This window comes from Pithys albifrons, chromosome 8 (genome assembly GCF_047495875.1).
Source record: "Pithys albifrons albifrons isolate INPA30051 chromosome 8, PitAlb_v1, whole genome shotgun sequence".
In the NCBI taxonomy this organism is placed as follows: Eukaryota; Metazoa; Chordata; class Aves; order Passeriformes; family Thamnophilidae; genus Pithys; species Pithys albifrons.
Window position 1 is genome coordinate 1,590,000 of NC_092465.1, and position 25,808 is coordinate 1,615,807.

General features: G+C 57.8%; 2 protein-coding genes across 5 annotated transcripts in view; one reads left to right on the plus strand and one right to left on the minus strand.

Annotated features, from left to right (window-relative positions):
- Positions 1-1,136, plus strand: part of PRPF40A (pre-mRNA processing factor 40 homolog A) — a 34,994-nt gene extending 33,858 nt beyond the window's left edge. The window contains exon 26 of the mRNA XM_071562029.1: positions 113-1,136. Coding sequence (XP_071418130.1) covers positions 113-205 — 93 coding nt within the window. The 3' untranslated portion in view covers positions 206-1,136. The remainder of the gene's footprint in view (positions 1-112) is intronic.
- Positions 1,137-3,134: 1,998 nt separating this feature from the next.
- Positions 3,135-25,808, minus strand: part of FMNL2 (formin like 2) — a 116,278-nt gene continuing 93,604 nt past the window's right edge. Inside the window, exons 14-27 of one of the 4 annotated variants that reach the window (XM_071562250.1) lie at positions 24,617-24,923; positions 23,747-23,929; positions 20,407-20,531; positions 19,099-19,301; positions 16,280-16,514; positions 14,991-15,059; positions 14,819-14,899; positions 13,361-13,490; positions 12,031-12,194; positions 11,674-11,775; positions 10,136-10,234; positions 9,613-9,736; positions 6,796-6,842; positions 4,710-4,830 (exon numbers count right to left, since the gene is read on the minus strand). In XM_071562250.1, the coding sequence (XP_071418351.1) occupies positions 4,792-4,830; positions 6,796-6,842; positions 9,613-9,736; positions 10,136-10,234; positions 11,674-11,775; positions 12,031-12,194; positions 13,361-13,490; positions 14,819-14,899; positions 14,991-15,059; positions 16,280-16,514; positions 19,099-19,301; positions 20,407-20,531; positions 23,747-23,929; positions 24,617-24,923 (1,908 nt within the window). In that variant the 3' untranslated portion in view covers positions 4,710-4,791. Of the gene's footprint in view, positions 4,831-6,748; positions 6,843-7,963; positions 8,098-9,612; positions 9,737-10,135; positions 10,235-11,673; positions 11,776-12,030; positions 12,195-13,360; positions 13,491-14,818; positions 14,900-14,990; positions 15,060-16,279; positions 16,515-19,098; positions 19,302-20,406; positions 20,532-23,746; positions 23,930-24,616; positions 24,924-25,808 lie in introns of all 4 variants that reach the window. The other 3 variants (XM_071562249.1, XM_071562248.1, XM_071562247.1) reach the window with 3 other exon arrangements.

Genomic DNA, 25,808 nt, shown 5'->3' on the forward strand with positions numbered 1-25,808 from the left:
CTCCATGGCCTGGCAGGTGTTTCCCATTCCCAGCTAACGGGGTGTTTGGGGTTCCTGAGGGTCCCAGAGGGCACAGGTGGCACCTCCTGACTCTGCCCTCGTGTCTGCGCAGGGGAACTGGGACACGTCGGGCAGCGAGCTGAGTGAGGGCGAGCTGGAGAAGCAGAGGAGGACACTCTTGGAACAACTGGATGAAGATCAATGAGAACCTTATTTATACCAAAAATGTTTACAGGTGGCAGCAGCAGCCAGCAGTGTGTGGTGGGGCCGTGGGCACTGCCCACCAGCCGCGGCCACGGCGCCTTTTAGTTTGTTCCCACGTCGACCCCCTCAGTCCCTATGGCAGCAATTGTAGGAAATGGATGGAATCCCCAGGGCAAAGCTGGGCCTGGCCTGGAGCTGTGGGGTGGGGTGGGGTGGGGTGGGGTGGGGTGGGTGGCAGGTGTGGCCCCAAGCCCAGGGGACCCTCCTGGCCAGGAGTGTCTTCCCTGAGGCCCTTCCCAGGCAGGGCCAGTGCTGGGCTGTGGGGCAGAGCCAGTTCAGCTGCAGGGGCAGGCTCTGCCCTTGGTCCCTTGGGGTCCCTTCCTGGGATGGGCCTGGCCCGTGCTTTGTTCTGGAAAGGCAGCAGAGCAACGAGTCCGTGTCCAGCCTGTCCTGCAGAGCCCCAGATTTTGGGATCACTGTGGGTCACTGGCCAAACCAGTGGGGAGTTTCGGACAAGACCGATCCTTATCCAGGCACTGAGTGTTCCCAGGAATTCCCAAGGCCCTGGGAATGTGGCTGGGCAGCAGTGCCAGCAGAGGGGTGTGTGAGACACAACCTCCTCCTCCTCCCCAGTCCCGCCCGCGGGGGCTCCTCCAGCGCTTACCCACCTTCATCTCCTCCACCTTCTCTCTCCATCTTCGGCAAATTCAGGAATAAAACTCAAATTTCAAACCACTTTCCATGTGTTGCCTTAAGAACCTGCTGCAGAATGTCCCTGCCAGCCCAGAGGAGGGAGGAGGAGGCAATTCCAGCCCTGCTTTCCAGCCCGTGTGCCCAGGAAGGTGCCCCAGCCCTGCTCGGGGACAAAGTTGGGAACCCTCTCCTTGGAATATTTTTGTACATTTTTATGGATGATTAAACCTTGTCTTCTAGCACGGACTGGCCTTCATTTGTCCTGGCAATGCTCTGACAAACCACAGCTCTCCTCTCCAGGGATTTCAGCAGCTTCCCCCTCCCCAGAGCCCGCTGAGGGCTGGTCAGAGTTCGGTTCCTCTCCAGGGGCCTTTCCCTCCTTTGCCACTTCCCCTGGGGCAGAAACACCCAAAGGTGGATCCATCCAGGGAATTCTCTCCTGGGGTCATTCCAGGGCTCAGACTCCTTAAGGAAACCTGGAAAGGGGAATTACTTGGAAATATAAAAGTCTGTAACTGTTTTTTCTGGGGTCACTTGGCATTCTTTTCCTGGAATGATTTGGGATTTTTCCTGAGATGATTTGGGATTCTCTCCCTGAGGTGATCTGGGATTTTTTTCCTGGGGTGATTTGGGGATTTTCCTGGGATGATTTGGGTGTTTTTCTGGGATAATTTGGGATTTTTTTCCTGGGATAATTTGGGATTTTTTTCCTGGGATAATTTGGGATTTTATTTCCTGGGATAATTTGGGATTTTTTTCCTGGGATAGTTTCCTGGGGTTTTTTTCCTGGGATAATTCAGGAATTTTTTTTCCTGGGATGATTTGGCATTTTTTTTCTGGGATAACTTGGGACTTTTTTTCCTGGGATAATTTGGGATTTTATTTCCTGGGATAATTTGGGATTTTTTTTTTCCAGGGATAATTTGGGATTTTTTTTCCTGGGATAATTTGGCGCTTTTTTTTCCTGCAATAATTTGGGAATTTTTTTCCTGGGATAATTCAGGATTTTTTTTCCTGGGATAATTTGGCTTTTTTTTTCTGGGATAATTTGGGATTTTTTTTTCCTGGGATAATTTGGGATTTTTTTCCTGGAATAATTTGGGGTTTTATTTCCTGGGATAATTCAGGTATTTTTTTTCCTGGGATAATTCAGGATTTTTTTTCCTGGGATAATTTGGCTTTTTTTTTTCTGGGATAATTTGGGATTTTTTTTTTCCTGGGATAATTTGGGATTTTTTTCCTGGAATAATTTGGGGTTTTATTTCCTGGGATAATTCAGGATTTTTTTTCTGGGATAATTTGGCGCTTTTTTTCCTGGGATAATTCAGGATTTTTTTTCCTGGGATAATTCAGGATTTTTTTTCCTGGGATAATTTGGCTTTTTTTTTCCTGGGATTATTTGGGATTTTATTTCCTGGGATAATTTGGGATTTTATTTCCTGGGATAATTCAGGTATTTTTTTTTCCTGGGATAATTCAGGATTTTTTATTTCCTGGGATAATTCAGGATTTTATTTCCTGGGATAATTTGGGAATTTTTTTTTCCTGGGATAATTTGGGAATTTTTTTTTCCTGGGATTATTTGGGATTTTATTTCCTGGGATAATTCGGGATTTTATTTCCTGGGATAATTCAGGTATTTTTTTCCTGGGATAATTTGGGATTTTATTTCCTGGGATAATTTGGGATTTTTTTTCCTGGGATAATTTGGCATTTTTTTTCTGGGATAATTCAGGAATCTTTTTCCTGGGATAATTCAGGATTTTTTTTCCTGGGATAATTTGGGATTTTTTTTCTGGGATAATTCAGGATTTTTTTTCTGGGATAATTTGGCTTCTTTTTTTTCTGGGATAATTCAGGTATTTTTTCCCTGGGATAATTCAGGATTTTTTTTTCCTGGGATAATTTGAGATTTTATTTCCTGGGATGTTCAGGAATAAATATCTGTGGAGATTTGTATTTATGGCAAATATTAATGAATGAATCCCCCTCATTTCCCTGCTGGTCCAGCCTGTACCTGATCCAGGTGTCCTCCCGTGGGAACACCCCCAGTGTGTCCCCTCAGCCTCTTCCAGAGCAACACGAGTCAGTTGATGCTGAAAATCACCTGGAGAGTTCTGTGAGTGCTGAACCCCCCGGGCTGCCCCAACCTCCAGCTCTTCTCCTGCCAAACAGCCCCAGCTGGGAAGGAATAAAAACATAAAAGTGACCAAAAAAAATAACCCTCAGGCTTTGGGTGTAGTTGTGTAAATAGTTTATTTGATTTATGCCAGAACAGACCAGGAAAGTAACATGAACTGCTTTATAAAACTCTAATCTTGCTAAGAAGCAGATCCATTACTAGAAAAATATTAAAGAGAACATGCCAAGCTTGGGAAACTTGGGGGTTTAATTAAAAAAATACCTTTGAGCTGAAGAAGGGGAGAGCTGGAGCTTGCAAGCAATAATTTATTGCATTTGAATTAAAATAATCCAATTTCTGTTGGTTCCAACACTCCCTGTCACTGGCAGGGAAGGGTCAGGACGTGGCATGTTCTCTTTAGCAGGGCAGGTGCTGCAAAGGCAAGAAATGGGCAGTTCTGGGAGGAAAACTCCCCGTGAATAGGTCAGTGTGTAACTCTGAGCCCCAAACTGTCTGTTTAGTTAAATATAAACCCAGCAACTATAAGTTAAAATAACATTCAGATTGTATAGCACAGGCTTGATGCATTTATTTCATTTTAAACAATATTTACAATATTACCCAGAGGCTAAAGGGGGGGGATAAAAGAGAAGTGTAAAAACCATAAAAAACTGCACCAATTTTGTAGCAAAATATCTGTACATTTAAAAACAGATTATGATATAACTACACATTATCCAGGGGGGGGAAAAAAAAATCCAGGGACCTTCACCAGTGGTTCACAGGAGCACAACATAAAAGGAAAAGGAGGCTCAGTGGTTAAATACTATACAAGAAATTTTACAATTAACATACGGGTGTGAGGAGCCCAGGGAGGGAAAGCTGGAAGCAAAACGGGGCAGGACAAACCTCTCAGTCCAGTTCCTCCCAGCTGGGAGAGTTGGATCCACCCCCTGCTCCTGGAGCTGGGGCAGCACAAAGGGCCAGAGCCTCTCCTGCCCCTTCTGGGGCTTGGAAATGCCCCTGAGAGCCCAAAACCTCCTGGGTATTTGGGGCACTTTGGGCATGGCTTGGCTTTGTGGCCCAAAGGAGGCTCAGGGAGTGGGACTGTCCCAGCCAGGAGCTGGACTGCCCAGAGCCTAATACTGATTACTGAGGTGTTAATGGCTTAGTGCTAATTAATCAGAGCTGTTACTGCAGAGCTGGAGCGCCGGCCCGGCCTCCCCCTCCTCATGCCCTGGCACCCAAACCCCCAGCTCGGGGGTCCTCCTTTGGTGCCCCTCCCTGGGCCACCCGAGGTGCTCCCCAGCCCGGCTGCAGAGGCTGCCTGGGCTGGGAGAGAAGGGCCAGGTGGCTCTTGGGGTTCTCCTTCCCCTCTCCCCTCCAGCAAGCCCTTGGATGTGCCCCTTTCCCACGAGGCCAAGGCAGCGAGAGCAGCCCTGGGAGCACAGCAGAGCCTTCCAGTGCTCCCAGTGTCCAACCAGTGATGCCCACGGGGCACTCCAGTCCCGGAGCTCCGACCTCACCCAACCGGAGCACGCGGAGTTTCCAGTTTGGTCCGAGCACCGCGGGCCGTGTCGGTGTCCAAAGCCAAGCCAGTCCCTTTGCTTTCCTCGGAGCGGGGCCGTCCGTCTCAGGCACTTGTTGGCTGCGGGGCAGCGAGGGCGGGCGGAGGGCGGGCAGTGCCAGCCGTGCCCGCGCTCAGAGCCCCACGTCGGTGCCCGCGGCCGAGCGCAGCCCGTGCTCGTCGAAGCGGCGGCGGACGCTCCTCCTCAGCGCGTCGGCGCGGCGGTACGGCTGGTTGCGCAGATCTGCGGGCAGGGAAGGCGTCAGGCGGGCACGGGGCTGGGCACAGGGCATGGCACAGGGCACGGGGGGTGCGCTGCTGGCAGCCAATCAAAGCAGCTTGGGGGGCACAGCGGGGAGCCCAAGCGGGGGGCATAGTGGTGGGACCCTGGGGTGAGGCTGATGGACCTTGGGGTGGTGCTGGTGGGACCTTGGGGTGATGCTGGTGGGACCCTGGGGTGATGGTGGACCTTGGAGTGATACTGGTGGGACCTTGGAGTGATACTGGTGGGACCTTGGAGTGATACTGGTGGGACCTTGGGATGATGGTGGTGGACCTTGGAGTGATACTGGTGGGACCTTGGGGTGATGTTGGTGGACCTTGGGGTGATGCTGGTGGGACCCTGGGGTGATGTTGGTGGACCTTGGAGTGATACTGGTGGGACCTTGGAGTGATACTGGTGGGACCTTGGGGTGATGGTGGTGGACCTTGGAGTGATACTGGTGGGACCTTGGAGTGATACTGGTGGGACCTTGGGGTGATGGTGGTGGACCTTGGAGTGATACTGGTGGGACCCTGGGGTGGTGCTGGTGGGACAGTGGAATAATGCCAGTGGACCTTGGGGTGATGCTGGTGAGATCGTGGGGTAATACTGGTAGCACCTGTGTGGTCACACTGGTGGGTCCCCAGGGTGATACTGGTGGGACATTGGGGTGATACTGGTGGGACATTGGGATGATGCTGGTGGACCTTGGACTAAGTGGTCAGACTGTGGGTCCCCAGGGTGATACTGGTGGGACCCCACGATCATACTGGTGGGACCACAGAGTCGTAGTGGAGGGACCCCCGGGTGATACTGGTGGGACTGGAGAATGATACTGGTGGGCCCTGGGGACAGGCTGGGGGTCTGTCCCACACCCATCCCAAAGGCAGCACTGCCCCAGTCCAGGCTCAGGGTGTGCCTCGTCCTGCAAACCCTGGTGGGAGCAGGGGATGTTCCCACAGTTGGGATGAGGCTTATGGGGGTGTGGGACCCTCGGCCTGGGCACAGGGGGGCACCAGCCCAGGAGGGATTGGGAGCCCTGTGCCCACTGACCATGGTTGGCAAAGACCTCTTAGATCGAGTCCAAGCAAATCTAAAGGTGGGAAGAGCAGCTGGTGCCTGGGATGCTCCAACTGCTGTCCTGCCCCGGGGCTGGGGCAAAGCTCCATCACCCAAAGGTGGTGGAGTGGCCAAGCCCTCCCTCCTAAACCCTCCTCCTCCTCCTCCTCACCTGCAGCAAAGCCTGGCCCAACCCACCCCCTGTGGGAGGTGAGAGCTCGGGAGGGAACACTGAGCATGGGAGGGAGGGATGGACAGATGGATGAAAGGAGGGATGAAGGGATGGATGGATGGATGGATGGAAGAATGGGAAAGCTGCTGCATGGGTTGATGAAGCCCATTCATTCCAGGTGTCACATGTGCTGTTGTTACCTGTGCAACTACAAGGAGCACACTCGGCCCCCCTGGAGATGACTCCAGTTAAAGTATTTCTCTCCTGGCCCCCAAATTTGAGTGGGACTGGGCAAACCCTCCCTCAGATTTCCTGGATAATTCTGTCAGGGTTTAGACACAACTCCCAAACTTCTGAGCTGCTGGTTGAGCACCTCGTGCCCTGTTCTGTGGTCCACCATGAGGCAGCAGAACCTCCTGGGCACTTTGGGGCTACAAAACCTGGTGACAAGACTATTTTGGGCTGAACTTGAAGAGAAATGGCCCAAACAGGGTGTGAAAATGGTCACCAGCCAATGGCCTGTGGATTCCCTGCACCTCCAAGGGTGCCAGCCAAGAATGTGGGTCTCCACAAGGCCTGGAGGGTCTCACCAGCATTAGCTCAGCCCCATCTACCACCAGCTCCTGGCAGACAGAGAGAGGAGGAAGCCAAGTAAAAAGTGATGCTTGCCAGCTCTGGGTATCCTCCACCACCGGGGTGCTAGAAGAAATCCTTACCCTCGAGTGAACATTGGGGAATTTAGTGATATTATTCTTCTTTAGGGCTAAACAGAAAAAAAAAAACAAACAAAAACAAAACAGAACACAAAATGATGGTTAAGTAAAAAAATGGGATGGAAGATGAAGAGCAAGTCAAGTCAGCGTTCAAACCTCCCGGCGGGGCAACCACAGAGCAAGAGGGTGAGGCCAAGGCTGTGAGGGGTTAGGGGGGCAGGAGGAGGGGCAGGAGGAGGGGCAGGGCCCTCCTGGCCTCTCCCACCCCAGTTCCAAGCTGCTTTGAAGGTTGGCTCCAGCAAGAGAACGCGGCAACGGACTCGGAAGAGCGAAGACCCGGCGAGTGGATTAGTTGGTGGGTTTGTTGCAGTGTTAGTGAGAGCACCCAGGGCAGGGGGACACACTGTTGGCTTCTCAAGCTGCTGGGCCTTGAAGAAGACAACAGTGCTGGGGCCATGCAGGGTCAGGCACGTTCTCCCCCACGGACACCACCTTGGCAAGCGCTCAGTTCCGTGCCAGCCTTTCCATCGGCACCACCTCGGCCGTCCTGGCCCCGAGCTGGCCCCCCAGCCCTGCCCCTCTACCCCCAGCACTGCAGGGAATGCTCAGGGCACACTCCTGGTTGTCCTGAAATAAGGCTGGCATGGAACTGGAGAAGTGAAATGTGGGTGTGACCCATGAGCAGGGACCGGCCCCGCTGGTCCCACATGCAGCCAACATGCTGGTGCTGGTTAGCAAGTCTACACCAAACCAGGTGTGTTAGCACAGAGAGCCCTCCCCAGGCAGGGGCCACCCCAGGGATGTCCCCTCAGTCCATGCAGGCCACAGTCCCACTGGGGTATGGCATGCACGGCACCCAGAGCTGGGCAGCCCTCAGAGGTGACATAGAAAAGCCAAGTGAGTGTCACTGCTTGACTCCATTTGGTCTCCCCAGTCCTCGAACTGCAGGAAACTCAGCCCAGTGACTCCCACCACTTGGTGTTCTATGGCACTGGAACACAGGGATGGCCAGAAGTGGATGGGATGGATGGAGGAGTTACTGAGACACACGACGTGCAACGGAGGGGACACCACTACAACGTCAGGGGACGCTGACACCACTAAACACTCAACATTCACAGGTCCTGGCTGAGATCCACATGGACAGGGGGGACAACAAAGCTACAGCCACCTTGCTGTGTGCTAAGAGCGCCAGGTGTGAGAGAGGAATAGTTTAGTAATGGAATTCCTCAGTGAGAACAGGGTCGCAGAAGAACCGAGAGCCGCGCTTGGCGCTCCGGGCGGTGAACGGCACCGTCTTCAGCACTGCATGGGAACAACAACAGCCACACACACAAACCAAGGTCAGCAGAGCCCCAGGGCATTAGTGCAGGGTTAGTGCTCCGTGGGCAGTGCCCAGGGACGCTCTGGCACGGCCCAGCAGCGCCCTGCAAGCTGCTCCTCAGCGCCCTTGGGCAAGGCAGATGGAATGGCTGAGGAAGGATTTCCTCGACTCGTGGAATCACAGAATGGGCTGGGTGGGATGGGGACTCAAAACTCCTCTTGTTAAGCCACAGCAGGGACACCTTCCACCAGCCCAGGCTGCTCCAAGCCCTGTCCAACCTGGCCTTGGCCACTCCCAGGGATGGGGAGCTCCATGATTTCCAGGGATGAGGAGGTGGCCTCGGTCCCACCTGCCTTTCTGTGCCTCCCCTTCACTACTCCACAGCCTGAGCCACCCCCACAATGGGAAATACCAGGCCCAGGAGCACAGAAGTGTTTAGTTTGAGTTTAAATGTCTAATCTGGCCCCCTCCCCACTGGATGACTTTTCCATGGCCATTTGCCACACAGTTTCTCCCCCAGAGCAGCAGAACCACTTTCCCAACCAAACAAGCTCCCAGGAGTCTGGAGGAGCTGGAGCAGCAGTGACAGATGGGACATTATTGCCAGCCTGCCCTGGAGCTCCAGAACGTTCTCAGGAAGCCTTTCATCAAGTTAAAGAGTTGGGAAACCTCACACACAGCCCTGACCTCCAGCTGGGCAAAACCTGCCTGCCTTTCCCTGGTGAGGGGTGAAACAGCTCCTGCCCTTCTGCAGGGAAAACTCCTGGCAAAAACTTCCAGGAGCAGAAGGAAAAGATGTTTTTTTGAGCTTCTGTGCAAGGAAACCCAGGACTGCAGAGCTCCTGAAGTGTTAAATTGTGTTCCTTCCACTGTGCAAGGAAACCCAGGATTGCAGAGCTCCTAAAGTGTTGTGTTCCTTCCACTGTGCAAGGAAACCCAGGATTGCAGAGCTCCTGAAGTGTTAAATTGTGTTCCTTCCACACCCCAGTGGGCAGAAAACTCCAAGTGCTGCCAATCAGAGCAGCTGTGAAGGCCAAAAAAGCAGTTTAGGTGATGCTTTTCCTCAGCAAATATTGCCCCCAAGTGGTGCCTGTGCCAGGGCCCGTGTCCCTCCCTCTGGAATGAGCCCAGAGCTGGAGCAGGGACAGGGTGGGGCCCCCTGAGGTGGGACTGATGATTTGCTGGCACTGAGCAACCCCCTTAGGACATTTAATGGCAGTGGAGGCTCCTCCTCACGTTACACACCCATCACTGGGGGCAGAAGGGGCTGTGGGACAGCCCTGCAGGACAAGCCCAGCCCAGGACTCGGCCCAGGCTCTCCCTGCCTGCTCTGAGGCCCAGGGGACATCCCCCCATCGGGGAGGGAAGGGATCAGACCCTGAGCAGAACCTTCCAGACTCTGCACACCAGCACCCAACGCCCTCGGCTCTGCTCCAGGCGTGGGAGGACAGGGAGCAGCTGCTGGGGGAGCCCTGGGGCAGCAGGGGAGCCTCTACCTGTGATGATGTCCTCGATGGCCCCATCCTTGCCCTCGTAGACGTGCCGGTTGTCCTTGACCTGGCGCCGCCGCAGCTCCGCGATCAGCTCCTGCTGCTGCCGCTTCGTCTTGTGCGAGGGGGACTGGGGACAGGGGCAGGGCCTGAGGGACTGCCCTGCAGCCCTCCTGCCCTGCTGGCCCTGCCACACCCAGCTGGGGGGCCACCAGCACCCAGGAGGCTCCAGCTGTCCCCACTGTGCCGGGTGGGACACCCACGTGTCGCCCACCCACAGCCCCCGGGGCTGGAGGAGGACAAAGCTCAGCCCTGGCCATGGGGACACAACTCTGCACTTCATTCCCCTTCATTTCTCAGACTTCCAAAGCAGCAGAACCACCCACTGTACATTTTCCACCTTATTCCAGCTATCTCCACATAAGGAGGAAACTTCCAGAGAACATTTCCAGGCGACAACAGGTTGGGCAACTCAATTCCTCCCCCACCAGGGGGGTGGTCCCACCTGGGAGGAGTATCTGGGCCGTACCTTTTGGTCCTGCTGCTCCATCAACGCCTCCTGCTCCATAAGTTTTTCCATTAAAGCCTGTTCCTGCTTTTTCCTCAACTCATTCTCTTCTTCTGCTTGCTGTTTGTGGGGAAAGCCACAGGTCAGAGGTCCCAGGGGAGACAGAGATCCCAACCCCTGACAGGGAGGGACTGCAGGGGCTACTGGGAGGGGAGGAGGGAGAGGGAGAGGAGGAGGAGGAGGGAGAGGAGGAGGAGGGAGAGGAGGAGGAGGGAGAGGAGGAGGAGGAGGGAGAGGAGGAGGAGGGAGAGGAGGAGGAGGGAGAGGAGGAGGAGGAGGGAGAGGAGGAGGAGGGAGAGGAGGAGGAGGAGGAGGAGGGAGAGGAGGAGGAGGAGGAGGAGGGAGAGGAGGAGGAGGAGGAGGAGGGAGAGGAGGAGGAGGGAGAGGAGGAGGAGGGAGAGGAGGAGGAGGGAGAGGAGGAGGAGGGAGAGGAGGAGGAGGAGGAGGGAGAGGAGGAGGAGGAGGAGGGAGAGGAGGAGGAGGAGGAGGGAGAGGGAGAGGGGGAGGAGAAAAAAGGGGGAGGAGAAAAAAGGGGGAGGAGAAAAAAGGGGGAGGAGAAAAAAGGGGGAGGAGAAAAAAGGGGGAGGAGAAAAAAGGGGGAGGAGAAAAAAGGGGGAGGAGAAAAAAGGGGGAGGAGAAAAAAGGGGGAGGAGAAAAAAGGGGGAGGAGAAAAAAAGGGGGAGGAAGAGGAAGAGGAAGAGGAAGAGGAAGAGGAAGAGGAAGAGGAAGAGGAAGAGGAAGAGGAAGAGGAAGAGGAAGAGGAAGAGGAAGAGGAAGAGGAAGAGGAAGAGGAGGAGGAGGAGGAGGAAGAGGAAGAGGAAGAGGAAGAGGAAGAGGAAGAGGAAGAGGAAGAGGAAGAGGAAGAGGAAGAGGAAGAGGAAGAGGAAGAGGAAGAGGAAGAGGAAGAGGAAGAGGAAGAGGAAGAAGAGGAAGAAGAGGAAGAAGAGGAAGAAGAGGAAGAGGAAGAGGAAGAGGAAGAGGAAGAGGAAGAGGAAGAGGAAGAGGAAGAGGAAGAGGAAGAGGAAGAGGAAGAAGAGGAAGAGGAAGAAGAGGAAGAGGAAGAAGAGGAAGAGGAAGAAGAGGAAGAGGAAGAAGAGGAAGAGGAAGAAGAGGAAGAGGAAGAAGAGGAAGAGGAAGAAGAGGAAGAGGAAGAAGAGGAAGAGGAAGAAGAGGAAGAGGAAGAAGAGGAAGAGGAAGAAGAGGAAGAGGAAGAAGAGGAAGAGGAAGAAGAGGAAGAGGAGGAAGAGGAAGAGGAGGAAGAGGAAGAGGAGGAAGAGGAGGAAGAGGAGGAAGAGGAGGAAGAGGAGGAAGAGGAGGAAGAGGAGGAAGAGGAGGAAGAGGAGGAAGAGGAGGAAGAGGAGGAAGAGGAGGAAGAGGAGGAAGAGGAGGAAGAGGAGGAAGAGGAGGAAGAGGAGGAAGAGGAGGAAGAGGAGGAAGAGGAGGAAGAGGAGGAAGAGGAGGAAGAGGAAAAGGAGGAAGAGGAGGAAGCTCCTGGTTACCTTGTAGGCCTTCACAAAGCGCACAAACACAGGGAAGAAGACCGAGGGGGGTGTTGTCTTGGGATTCTCCCCAAAGTATTTCACAGCATCATCAAAGGCATCCTGGAAGCAGCTCAGACTCAGTGCCCTGCCCACTGCCCGGGGCCCCTCCCCACCCCTGGGCACAGGGCACAAAGTGGTGACCCCCCTGGGCACACAACACAAGGTGGTGACCCCCCTGAGCACAGGGCACACGGGGGTGACCCCCCTGGGCAGAGGGCACAAGGTGGTGACCCCCCTGAGCACAGGGTGCACAGGGGGTGACACCCCTGGGCACAGGGCACAATGTGGTGACCTCCAGCCCACCCCAAGGGGCACCTGGGCGATCTTGGCATCGTCCTGCAGCTTCTTGAGCTTGCCCTCGTTGCTGTGGATGAAGTCCTTGAGCAGCGTGTTGTGGTCGTGCATGCTGTACTCGCGCTTGGTCAGCTCCAGGCCCCGCTGCAGCTCCTTCACGTCCAGCAGAACGTTCTCCAGGGACACTGCGGGCACAGCCACTGCCACCCACGGCCGGGGCGGGCACGGGGCACGGGGCAGGGGGCAGGGGGAGGAGGGTGGAGAAGGGTGATGGAGGGTGGAGGAGGGTGATGGAGGGTGGAGGAGGGTGATGGAGGGTGGAGGAGGGTGATGGAGGGTGATGGAGGGTGATGGAGGGTGATGGAGGGTGATGGAGGGTGATGGAGGGTGATGGAGGGTGATGGAGGGTGATGGAGGGTGATGGAGGGTGATGGAGGGTGATGGAGGGTGATGGAGGGTGATGGAGGGTGATGGAGGAGGAGGGTGATGGAGGGTGATGGAGGGTGATGGAGGAGGAGGGTGATGGAGGAGGAGGGTGATGGAGGAGGAGGGTGATGGAGGAGGAGGGTGATGGAGGAGGGTGGAGGGTGGAGGATGACAGAGGATGACAGAGGATGATTGATGGAGGCTGGAGGAGGAGGACGGAGGCTGGAGGAGGAGGACGGAGGCTGGAGGATGACAGAGGATGATTGATGGAGGGTGGAGGAGGAGGGTGGAGGAGGAGGGTGGAGGATGGAGGGTGGAGGGTGGAGGATGGAGGGTGGAGGATGGAGGGTGGAGGATGGAGGGTGGAGGGTGGAGGGTGGAGGGTGGAGGGTGGAGGGTGGAGGGTGGAAGAAGGTGATGGAGGAGGCTGGAGGAGGGTGGAAGAGGGTGGAAGAGGGTGATGGAGGGTGAAGGAAGGTGATAGAGGCTGAGGGAGGCTGATGGAGGGTGGAGGATGGTGATGGAGGCTGAAGGAGGCTGAGGGAGGCTGGAGGATGGTGATGATGGATAGAGGAGGATGATGGAGGGTGGAGGAAGGTGATGGAGGGTGAAAAAACTGAAGGAAGGTGATGGAGGCTGGAGTGGGCTGGAGTAGGGTGAAGGAGATTGAAAGAGGATGATGGAGGGTGGAGGAAGGTGATGGAGGATGGAGGAAGATGATGGAGGATGGTGAAGGAGGATGGAAACGCCTGAAGGAGCATGGAGGAGGGTAAAGGAAGGTGATGGAGGGTGATGAAGGAAGAGTCTGGAGAAGGCTGAAGGATGGTGGAGGAGGAGGATGGAAGGTGATGGAGGGTGGAGGAGGGTGATAGAGGATGGAGGAGGGTGATGGAGGGTGATGGAGGGTGGAGGCTGGTGCCAGTACCTGCTGCTGCCTTCTCCACATAGTGCAGCTCGTTGTAGAAGAGGGACACGTGCTGGTACTTCTCCTTGACCACGTTGGAGATGTAGTGCAGCAGTGTCTGCTTCCGGTCTGTGGACTTGGTTTCCAGGAGCTGTGGGGAGCAGCAGGAGGTGCTGGGTGGGGAGCAGCAGGAGGTGCTGGGGGGGGGTACAGGCAGGAGGTGCTGGGTGGGGAGCAGCAGGAGGTGCTGGGTGGGGAGCAGCAGGAGGTGCTGGGTGGGGAGCAGGCAGGAGGTGCTGGGTGGGGAGCAGGCAGGAGGTGCTGGGTGGGGAGCAGGCAGGAGGTGCTGGGTGGGGAGCAGGCAGGAGGTGCTGGGGGGGAGCAGCAGGAGGTGCTGGGTGGGGAACAGGCAGGAGGTGCTGGGGGGGAAGCAGCAGGAGGTGCTGGGGGGGGAGCAGCAGGACCCAAGCACAGGGACCCAGAGGTGCTTCTGCACCTCCATCATGGTTTTCTATGCTGGGAAGGACCAGCCCAGTCCCCCAGCAGGGCCCTGCCCTGAACATCCCTGCCCTTGGGCCACCACAAACCCTGAGGGGCTCAAGGCTTGGGGCAGAGGGGCTGGAAAGATGGAAAAGGCTCTGGGGGTGCTGAACATGAGCCCAGGTGGGCACAGGGCAGTGGCCCCTGGGCTGTGCCAGCCCCAGTGTGTCACAGCCCAGGGCAGTGCCCGTCCCTGCCCTGGCACTGCTGGGGCACCTCCAGTGCTGGGGCAGCTCTGGCCCCTCAGCCAGGAGGGACATGGAGGGGCTGGAGGTGCCCAGGGCAGGGAGTGGAGCTGGGAAGGGGCTGGAGCAGCAGCTGAGGGAGCTGGGGGGGCTCAGCTGGAGCAAAGGAGGCTCAGGGGGCACCTTCTGGCTCTGCAATCCCTGCCAGGAGGGGGGAGCCGGGACAGGGGGTCGGGCTGTGCCCCAGGGCACAGGGACAGGAGGAGAGGGCACGGCCTCAGGCTGGGCCAGGGCAGGGCAGGGGGCACAGAGCAGGAATTGCTGCATGGAAAGGGTGGGCAGGCCCTGGCACAGTGCCCAGGGCAGGGGGCACAGAGCAGGAATTGCTGCATGGAAAGGGTGGGCAGGCCCTGGCACAACTGCCCAGGGCAGGGCAGGGGGCACAGAGCAGGAATTGCTGCATGGAAAGGGTGGGCAGGCCCTGGCACAGTGCCCAGGGCAGGGGGCACAGCAGCAGGAATTGCTGCATGGAAAGGGCTGTCCAGCCCTGGCACAGCTGCCCAGGGCAGGGGTGGATCCCCAGCCCTGGAGGGATTCAAAGCCCTGTGGATGTGGCACTTGGGGACATGGTCAGAGGTGGCCTGGGCAGTGCTGGGGGATGTTGGACTCCATGGGCTCAGAGGGCTTTTCCAACCCAAATGACTCCACAGCCTCAGGGCCCACCTGCCCCCACGGCCCCTCCTGCTTCACTCACCAGGTCCAAGCTCTGCAGTTTAAACCCGTACACGGCCCCTCGTTTGCTGCTGTTCATGTAGTTCCCCAGGGCCAGGATGATCTGCCAGGGGCAAACAAGCAGAGCAGGAACCTTCAGGACAAATGCCCAGGCCTTTAGAAACCCCTGGAAGCAGAGGTGGGGTCAGACCTACCTCCAGGATCTTCTTCAGCTTCTGAGATGACTTTATGGAGACTGACGCTGCGATGATCGCGTGGAGTTGCTGCAGGAGAACAAGGAAAGAGCTTTGGTTACTGCAGGTCCCACCAGGAGCCAAATTCACACCCCACCACTCAGAGCCTGGAAAACCCTCTTGTGTTTCATCCACACCAGGGGCCTGAGCACGGATGTCCCTCTGCTCTGGAGCCAGGCTGGGAGAGCTGGGGGGGTCACCTGAAGAAGAGAAGGCTCCAGGGACACCTGAGAGCCCCTGGCAGGGCCTGAAGGGGCTCCAGGAGAGCTGGAGAGGGACTGGGGACAAGGGATGGAGGGACAGGACACAGGGAATGGCTTCCCACTGCCAGAGGGCAGGGCTGGGGGGGGTATTGGGAAGGAATTGGTGGCTGGGAGGGTGGGCAGGCCCTGGCAGAGAAGCCGTGGCTGCCCCTGGATCCATCCCTGGGAGTGTCCAAGGCCAGGTTGGAGCACCCTGGGCTGGTGGGAGGTGTCCCTGCCCATGGCACTGGATGGGCTTTAAGGTCCCTTCCCACCCAAACCAGTTGGTGATTCTGAGGATGTTCCCCTGCCCTGCCACACCAGCATCTCACACCTTTCCTTTGCCCACCAGAGTCACCCCACTCAGCTGGGTTTGGGTCAAAGAGGATCCACATTCCAATCCTTATGGCTGGGACAGGTGCTTTGGGTTGGATGGGACAGAATTCCAGGAGCCCACAGACCAGGACCAGCCATAATCTGATTGGCCCATGAGTTTGGGCTGCATGGGACACAATTCCAGGACCCCATGGACCAGGACCAGCCATAACCTGATTGGCCCATGAGTTTGGGCTGGATGGGACACAATTCCAGGACCCCATGGACCAGGACCAGCCATAATCTAATTGGCCCATGAGTTTGGGCTGGATGGGACACAATTCCAGGAGCCAACAGACCAGGACCAGCCATAACCTGATTGGCCCATGAGGCCTGTGGGGTCTCTGGGGCCTTTGGGTCCTATGGGGTCTGTGGGGTAGTCCCCAGTGGCCATGAAGGTGCACCTGAGAGATGGAAATACAGCCAGGAAATCCCTGCATTTGTGGGAGTGTTTCCTGGAGGGTGGGGGACACTGACCAGGCTCCCCAGGGCAGTGGGCACAGTCAGAGCTCCAGAGGGTTTGGATGATCCTCTCAGGGACAGGGTGGGATTGTTGGGGTGTCTGTGCAGGGCCAGGGGAGGGACTGATGCTCCCTGGGGGTCCCTCCCAGCCCAGGAGCTCCGGCAGCTCACCGGGGTCAGCATCTGGATGCTCTCGGCGAAGTTGCCGATGAAGGCCATGATGGTCATTTTCTGCATGAGCCTCTCGATCTTGCTGAAGTGCAGCATGAACCTGTCCTCGTCCGACAGGTTCTCCAGGGGCTTCCTCTCGCGCTCGTAGAGCCGCAGCACCTTCACCTCGTTCTCCGTGGGCAGGAACCGCATCAGGCACTCCACGAAATCCACCGGCAGCGTCTTCAGGTCGAACCTGTGGGACAGCACCCAACGGTCACACCAGCCTGGGGGGACTGGGAGCAGCCTGGAGGGGACTGGGAGCACAATGGGGGGGGCTGGGAGCACAATGGGGGGGGCTGGGAGCACAATGGGGGGGGCTGGGAGCACAATGGGGGGGGCTGGGAGCAGAATGGAGGGGACTGGGAGCAGAATGGGGGGGGGCTGGGAGCAGAATGGGGGGGGGCTGGGAGCACAATGGGGGGGGCTGGGAGCACAATGGGGGGGGCTGGGAGCACAATGGGGGGGGGCTGGGAGCACAATGGGGGGGGCTGGGAGCACAATGGAGGGGGCTGGGAGCAGAATGGAGGGGGCTGGGAGCAGAATGGGGGGGGCTGGGAGCAGAATGGGGGGGGGCTGGGAGCAGAATGGGGGGGACTGGGAGCAGAATGGGGGGGACTGGGAGCAGAATGGGGGGGACTGGGAGCAGAATGGGGGGGACTGGGAGCAGAATGGAGGGGACTGGGAGCAGAATGGAGGGGACTGGGAGCAGAATGGAGGGGACTGGGAGCAGAATGGAGGGGACTGGGAGCAGAATGGAGGGGACTGGGAGCAGAATGGAGGGGGCTGGGAGCAGAATGGGGGGGGCTGGGAGCAGAATGGGGGGGGCTGGGAGCAGAATGGGGGGGGCTGGGAGCAGAATGGGGGGGGCTGGGAGCAGAATGGGGGGGGCTGGGAGCAGAATGGGGGGGACTGGGAGCAGAATGGGGGGGGCTGGGAGCAGAATGGGGGGGACTGGGAGCAGAATGGGGGGGACTGGGAGCAGAATGGGGGGGACTGGGAGCAGAATGGGGGGGACTGGGAGCAGAATGGGGGGGACTGGGAGCAGAATGGGGGGGACTGGGAGCAGAATGGGGGGGACTGGGAGCAGCCTGGAGGGGACTGGGAGCAGAATGGGGGGTGTGAGGTGGGGCTGGATGAGCTTTAAGGTCCTGTCACCAGGCTGGGATTCGGCTCCATGTGAGCCCAGGATGGCACAGAGGAAGCTCTTGAGGTTCCCCCTCCCTGTGTACAGCCCTGAACCTGAAGGTCCCTGCACATGGAGATGGGAACAGGCCACTGGGCTGATGGGAATGGTGCTGCTGACCCTCCTCTCCTTCCCATGGGAATTCCCATGGGAATGGTGCTGCTGACTCTCTCCTTCCCATGGGAATTCCCATGGGAATGGTGCTGCTGACCCTCTCCTTCCCATGGGAATTCCCATGGGAATGGTGCTGCTGACCCTCTCCTTCCCATGGGAATTCCCATGGGAATGGTGCTGCTGACCCTCTGCTTCCCATGGGAATTCCCAAGGGAATGGTGCTGCTGACCCTCCTCTGCTTCCCATGGGAATGGTGCTGCTGACCCTCCTCTGCTTCCCATGGGAATTCCCATGGGAATGGTGCTGCTGACCCTCTCCTTCCCATGGGAATTCCCATGGGAATGGTGCTGCTGACCCTCTCCTTCCCATGGGAATTCCCATGGGAATGGTGCTGCTGACCCTCTCTTTCCCATGGGAATTCCCATGGGAATGGTGCTGCTGACCCTCTGCTTCCCATGGGAATTCCCATGGGAATGGTGCTGCTGACCCTCCTCTCCTTCCCATGGGAATTCCCATGGGAATGGTGCTGCTGACCCTCCTCTCCTTCCCATGGCAATTCCCATGGGAATGGTGCTGCTGACCCTCCTCTCCTTCCCATGGGAATTCCCATGGGAATGGTGCTGCTGACCCTCCTCTCCTTCCCATGGGAATTCCCATGGGAATGGTGCTGCTGACCCTCCTCTGCTTCCCATGGGAATTCCCATGGGAATGGTGCTGCTGACCCTCTGCTTCCCATGCCCCCCACCCCTCCATGGCCACACCTCATTCTGGTAAGAGAACGGAGGTGGGGAAGGAGCAAATACTTCGATTTAATTGGGACAGAGCCCATAAACCAAGTGCTGAACCTGCCTCTGTGGGGCAGGTCTGGCTCACCCTCCAGCCCAAAGAGATCCACATCCTGCAGACCTTCCTCACTGGAGGAACAGGAGATGTTTGTCCTGGAGCACAGAGAGTGTGTGGGTGGATTTGGGAGCAGCCCAAGAAGCAGGGAAGGGTTTGGATCAGGATGGGCACAGCCAAGTCCCATGGACACCCCACATGTGGCCACCCCACAAACAGAATTCCATGTAAAATCTGTTCCAGCACCTGGACCAAACTCATCCTTTTTGGGGCAAACCAAAAGAGTTGGCTCTTCCTGATTCTCTGGCTCACTGGGAGAGGAAATAGTGTGGGAGCAGATGGAGAGCAGCCATGGCAAACATGGGACATGGTGTGGATGCCCCACCCTGGCATGGCCAGGAATCAGCTGCTTCAATAAAGAAGTTCATCTGCTCAGCCTCAGCAGTGACTCAGCCACACCAAACTGGCAGCTGGTTATTTTAACTCAAGGCCCTCTGATTTCTGGGAATTCAGAACCCTTCCATCTTCACCCCTGGATTTTTTCCAGAGGCATCCACTGCCAATTCCAAACCACTGCAGGGAGCAATCCCCCCCCAGGGAGCCTCCTCGGGGTGTCTCAGCTGGCAGGGGTGCCACTCACCCGTGGATGGCCCTGCAGATCTCCTCTGCTGTCTTGCCAGCCTTGCGCAGGGTTATGGCCAAGTTCTTGGCCCTGTTGGCATCCAGCAATGTCACCTTGCTGGAGCCCTTCTGGCTGATCTTCTGCTTGCTGGAGCTCAGGTCAATGGCTGGGCCCTGGGCCTTGGTTTTGAAGATTTCCTCAAATTCATCCACGTTCAGATCCTACAAAGGAGAGCCAAAGGTTGTCCCTCCTGCAGGAGCACCAAGCCCAGCCTGGGCAGAGCTGCAGGGGAAGGGGCTGGGATGGAACAAGGATCATGGAATGGTTTGGGATAGGAGGGATCTCAAAGCCCACCCAGTGCCACCCCTGCCATGGGCAGGGACACCTCCCACTGTCTCAGGTTGCTCCAAGCCCTGTCCAGCCTGGCCTTGAAATCCAGAGTATTCCCACCAGGGATGGAAGGAGCTCCTGAGCTGGTGACCAGGAAAGGTGGGCAGAGCCCAGAAATGTGGGCAGAGCCCAGAAACGTGGGCAGAGCCCAGAAACGTGGGCAGAGCCCAGAAACGTGGGCAGAGCCCAGAAACGTGGGCAGAGCCCAGAAATCCAGCCCCAAGAGCCCTCTGGATGTTCCAAAGTTCAGTACTTGGGCTTTATCCAACCCACAGGGAGCATCCAGAGCTGGGGCAGCCCCTGGCTGAGGTCACTGCCATGGTCTGTCCCTGGGGAGACCTTCCTACTGCCCAACCCCCTGCCAGGAGGGGGAACCAGGTGGGGTGGGCACAGGGACAGGAGGAGAGGGCACAGCCTCAGGCTGGGCCAGGGCAAGGCAGAGGGCACAGAGCAGGAATTGCTGCATGGAAAGGGTGGGCAGGCACTGGCACAGTGCCCAGGGCAGGGGGCACAGAGCAGGAATTGCTGCATGGAAAGGGTGGGCAGGCCCTGGCACAGTGCCCAGGGCAGGGCAGGGGGCACAGAGCAGGAATTGCTGCCTGGAAAGGGTGGGCAGGCACTGGCAGGGGCTGCCCAGGGAGGTTTGGAGTGCCCACCCTGGAGGTGCCCAAGGCAGGTCAGGGGGCACAGAGCAGGAATTGCTGCCTGGGAAGGGTGGGCAGGCACTGGCAGGGGCTGCCCAGGGAGGGTTGGAGTGCCCACCCTGGAGGGATTTCCCAGCCCTGTGGATGTGGCACTTGGGGACACGGTTACGGTGGCCTGGGCAGTGCTGGGGGGGGGTGACTCAGTGATGCCAGAGGGCTTTTCCAAGGCAAGCCATGCATGATTCCATGGCTCCCTGGTGCCAGGGGCAGTGGGCAGGAGCAGCCCTGGTACCTCCAGGATCCTCTCGTCGTCGATCTCGTTGAAGACGGTGCCGTTGATCTGGTTGGGCTTGAGGGCGACCCAGTTGAAGACGGGCATGCGGAACTTGGTCTTGATGGGCTTCTTGATCTTCACAGCTGCACAGAGAGCAGGGGAAAGCACAGATTCCCTCAGCACTGGCTGCAGGACACCCCACATGCCCACAGGGCAGCTCTCCAGTTGGCATTTCAGCACTGGACAAATGGCCAGAGCTGAATTATCCCACTGGAATCTTGAGAAGGTGTCGCTGCCTCCAGAGGCAAAAGGGCAGAGAGGGTGTCCCAGCCCTGAGCTGCTCAGGCCTGGACTAACCCCAGAGGCTGTGGAAACTTCCCTGAAGGAAATCTGGGATTGGTTTATTCCCACAATGTCCCTGAATCAATTAAAAAGCCCAGGATTTAAATTTAAACACCCCAGAAAATGGAGACAGTGGTCAAATGTAACCCTGCCCTGCTGCTGGCAGAGCCCACCCCTGGCAGAGCCCACCCCTGGCAGAGCCCACCTGTGCCAGCTGTGGCACAAAACAGGTGCCAAGAAGGCCAAGCAGCCCCTTCCCAAGGGTGTGGGGACACTGCAGAGGGGCAGAGCTGCTCCACCCCAGGTTTGTGTTTCCAAACCTGGGCTTTACCAGGGGGCAGAAAAGGGGTTTAATTCCTGTGCTGTGCAAATCCATCAGTTAAAGCAAATCAGGAACTTCACAGTCATTCAGGAACTGCACCAGAGGAGCTCTGAAATGGAGCCTGAAAATTAAACTTGATTACTCTCATTAATTTGTGAGCAGAGCAGGAACAGCAACATGGGAGCAATGAAACCAACCCTTCCCTGTTCCTGTTCCTGTTTCTGTTCCTGTTCCTATTCCAGCAGGACACCCCCTGTGCCCCCTGCAGCCCCCCAGGCCCCAGCCAGGTCTGGAAGGTGAATTATGACTGATTTCTGTAGCTCAGTTCCCATTTCTCTGTACTTTGCTGTGAACATGAGGCTGGTCCTTGCTACCAACTCAGGGTGCTAATTAAAGAGCTCAATTAATCAACCTCTTCCCCTTGAATTACTTTAAAAAAATCTCTGTTTCTTTACAAACATGAAACACAATCCCTGGTGCTCCCTCTCCAGTGCTGGGAACAAAGAGCCACCAGTGGACACCAGGGAACATCCCAAATATTCCACTGAGCATTGTGAAAATTCAGTTTATGCAGCTGGAAGGCAGAAACCCACGTGGCCAACTTGGGCTCATCTCCACTCCACAGCTTTACTCGGCCTAATTAATGAGCTTACTTAAAATAATTCCTAAAATAAATTAAAAAAGCTTTGAACACCCATGAAAAAAGCCACGAAGCTCGTGCATAAATCAGAATATCATTAACTGGAATATCATTCCAGGCCAGGGAAAGGAGCTGATGCCTCGTGGGCCAGATCCTGATGGAGCTCAGATCTCTCCTGAGCTCCAGATCTCTCCAGATTCCCTTCCTCCTCCACCCCAAATGCTGGGGGTGGCACCTCCCCAGGGCTGCCCCTGCCCCCCTGCCCACCCCCAAGGCCCTGCACACACAGACACAGCACAGAGGGGAGAGCAGAGAACAAATACTTAGCAGGAAGCCACCTACAGAAGAGCTTGATGGGCCCATCTGAGCAGAGGCAGAGAGAGCAGAGAGAGAGTGTTAGTGATGGGCACAGGGCACAGCTGGCACTGCCCCCAGCCCTCCCACCCAAACCCTCCTTCCTGTGGGTGCACCCAGAGGAGGCACCTCCACTCCCACTCCCAATCCCACCCCACTCCTGGACAGGATTTACCACCCTGGCTCTGGGTGAGGGGCTTGGCCAGGCTTGGCTGCTGCTCCCACCCCAAATCCACAGCCAGGGTGTTGGCATGGGCACCCCCTGTGCCCCCTGTGCCCCCTGCAGCCCCCCAGGCCCCAACCAGCACCCCCTGCCCACACCAGCCACAGGCCTGTGCCACTGGTGCTTTATTTTTTTAGAGCCCACCCTGGCAGTTCCAGGATGGTTTTTGCCTTCAGGAGGGAACTTTAAAGGCTGGAATATTTAATCAGATTTTTTTCTTTAAAAAAGCTCTTTAATTAGAGCTCCTCAGCCTCTTTTTTGGACTCATAACACACTCTTGAGATCTTTGGTGAGAGTCACTTGGCACATGGCAGAGAGTGACTAAAACTTGATTAAGGAAGGTCTGCAAGTTGTTCTTCCTTCCAAAAACCTCCCCAGAGTTTGCCCTTTGTCTGCACAGACATTTCTGTTCAGAGGGAACCCACCCCTGGGGGTTTGGGTTTCCCTCCAACCCACCCCAGGGGGTTTGGGTTTCTCTCCAACCCACCCCAGGGTGTTTGGGTTTCCCTCCAACCCACCCCGGGGGGTTTGGGTTTCCCTCCAACCCACCCCGGGGGGTTTGGGTTTCCCTCCAACCCACCCCGGGGGGTTTGGGTTTCCCTCCAACCCACCCCGGGGGGTTTGGGTTTCCCTCCAACCCACCCCGGGGGGTTTGGGTTTCCCTCCAACCCACCCCGGGGGGTTTGGGTTTCCCTCCAACCCACCCCGGGGGGTTTGGGTTTCCCTCCAACCCACCCCGGGGGGTTTGGGTTTCCCTCCAACCCACCCCGGGGGGTTTGGGTTTCCCTCCAACCCACCCCGGGGGGTTTGGGTTTCCCTCCAACCCACCCCTGGGGGTTTGGGTTTCCCTCCAACCCAACCCTGGGGGTTTGGGTTTCCCTCCAACCCAACCCTGGGGGTTTGGGTTTCCCTCCAACCCAACCCTGGGGGTTTGGAAGGGACCTTAAGGATCATCTCATCCCACCCCTGCTCTGGGCAGGGGCACCTGCCCCCAGCCCAGGGGGCTCCAGCCTGGCCTGGGACACTGCCAGGGATGGCACAGCCACAGCTTCTCTGGGCACCTTGGGAGAACTTCAGGGGTTCTTTTGCTCCACAACCCCCTCGGTGTGAGCCCAGGGAGGTGGCTGAGCCTGGAGCCCCCTGAGCCGTGCCCTGTCCAGCCTGTGCCATGCACTGCCCACCCCTGTGTCCTGGAGCCCCCTGAGCCGTGCCCTGCTCACTCCTGAGCTGTGCCCTGCCCACTCCTGTGCCATGTCCTGCCCACCCCTGTGTCCTGGAGCCCCCTGAGCCGTGCCCTGTCCAGCCTGTGCCATGCACTGCCCACCCCTGTGTCCTGGAGCCCCCTGAGCCGTGCCCTGCTCACTCCTGAGCTGTGCCCTGCCCACTCCTGTGCCATGTCCTGCCCCACCCCTGTGCCCTGGAGCTCCCTGAGCTGTGCCCTGCCCACCCCTGTGCCCTGGAGCCCCCCAAGCGTTACCTGCAAGGCCAGAGTTGAAGACCACGGTGGGTGAGGCTGTGCCAGGCAGGGGGGGTGCCGAGGGTGGTGGTGGGGGTGGCACTGGAGCCACCGGAGCCGTGTCCGGAGCCGGCCCTGGCAGAGGAGGGGGGGGCGGTGGGGGCGGCGGGGGTGGCACTGGCACTGCCACGGGGCCGTTGGGCACTGCAGGGCAACGAGAGCAGGGGTCACCAGGGAGGGCACCCACACACCCCTGGCACCTACACAGAGCCACAACACCCCCTGTGCCAACACATCCCTGCCCAACATCACCCTGTGCCCACACACACCCCTGTCCAACACCCCCCTGTGCCCACACATCCCTGTCCAACACCCCCTGTGCCCATAGACCTCTGTCCAACATCCCCTGTGCCCACAGACCCCTGCCCAACATCCCCCTGTGCCCACACACCCCGCCCAACACCCCCCTGTGCCCACACACCCCTGCCCAACATCCCCCTGTGCCCACACACCCCTGTCCAACACCCCCCTGTCCAACACCCCCCTGTGCCCACAGACCTCTGTCCAACATCCCCCTGTGCCCACACACCCCTGCCCAACATTCCCCTGTCCAACACACCCCTGTGCCCACACACCCCTGCCCAACATTCCCCTGTCCAACACCCCCCTGTGCCCACACACCCCTGTCCAACACCCCCCTGTCCAACACCCCTTGTGCCCACACACCCCTGCCCAACACCCCCCTGCCCAACATCCCCCTGTGCCAACACACCCCCCTGTGCCAACACCCCCCTGTCCAACCCTCCCCAAACAAGAAGGCACCAATTTCTCCAGCCCCTGCTGGGCTCAGAACTGGCTCCCACAGTCACAGGTTCCCCCCCAGCTCCTCACCTGCCTCAGGAGTCCCTGCCACGGCGGGTAAGCGTGGTGGGGGTGGTGGCAATGGCACTGAGGATGCAGCTCCAGGTGTGCCAGGTGTCCCTGACACCTCTGCTGCTGTTGGCACCATCCCAGAGGCCAGAGCAACAGGCAGGATGGAGATGTCCCCATCCCCTTTCTTCTGGATCTTGATGGTCCCCTGCTTCTCCAGCTCGTGGATCTTCTTCTCCAGCGTGGACTGGCGCTGGATGGCTTCCTCCTTCTCCTTCACCATCTTCCTCAGGGTGTGAACTTGGGTGTTTGCATCTTTGTAGATCTCCTGGAATGATGCACAAACGTGGGATTAGAATTCCAGCCTGGCCTGGATGTCACTGAGCTCTGAGCAAACCATCAGCCTCCACTTGGTGCTTCCCAAGGATCCACCAAGGCTGTGCCAAGGCCTGGGAGAAACCTCTGCCCTGGACACCAACCCCTGGGCTGCAGAACTTCTCAGCATCACTTCTTGGTGCTGCCTCTCATGTCTGGTGCTGCCCCAGGGCACAGGGACAGGAGAGGGCACGGCCTTAGGCTGGGCCAGGGCAGGGGGCACAGTGGGGAAAATTCCTTCATGGAAAGGGCTGTCCAGCCCAGGGAGATTTGGAGTCCTCACCCCTGGGGGGATTTCAAAGCCATGTGGATGTGGCACTTGGGGACAGGGGTCAGTGGTGGCCTTGGCAGTGCTGGGGGATGGTTGGACTCGATGGTCTTGGAGGGACCCAACCTGAAGGATTGTGCAATTCCATGAGGTGGGAGAGCCCAAGGGAAGCAGCAGCAGAGCTCTTGCCCCAGAGGGGACACCACCTGCCCAAACCCAGGGCAGGACCCCAGAGGGAACCCCAACCCCCCCCACATCCTTTGGGACCTCCATGTGCCAACCCCTCCAACCCTGAGCAGTGAGATGTGTTTGTGGCACTGGCACAGTCACAGTTATGGCCTTTGGAGAGCACAGCGAGTGATTCCACTGGAAAGCTGGGCCAGGTTCAAATGCTGGAGCCAAGGCTGTTCCTGCCCCAGCCCAGGGGCACAGGAGCCCCCTGGCCCTGGAACAGCTGCCCCTGTCCCTGCCCAGGGGCACAGGAGGCCCCTGACCCAGTCCCTGCCCTTGCTCTGGGGCACAGCACCCCCGGCCCAGTCCCTGCCCCATTCCAGGGGCACAGGAGCCCCC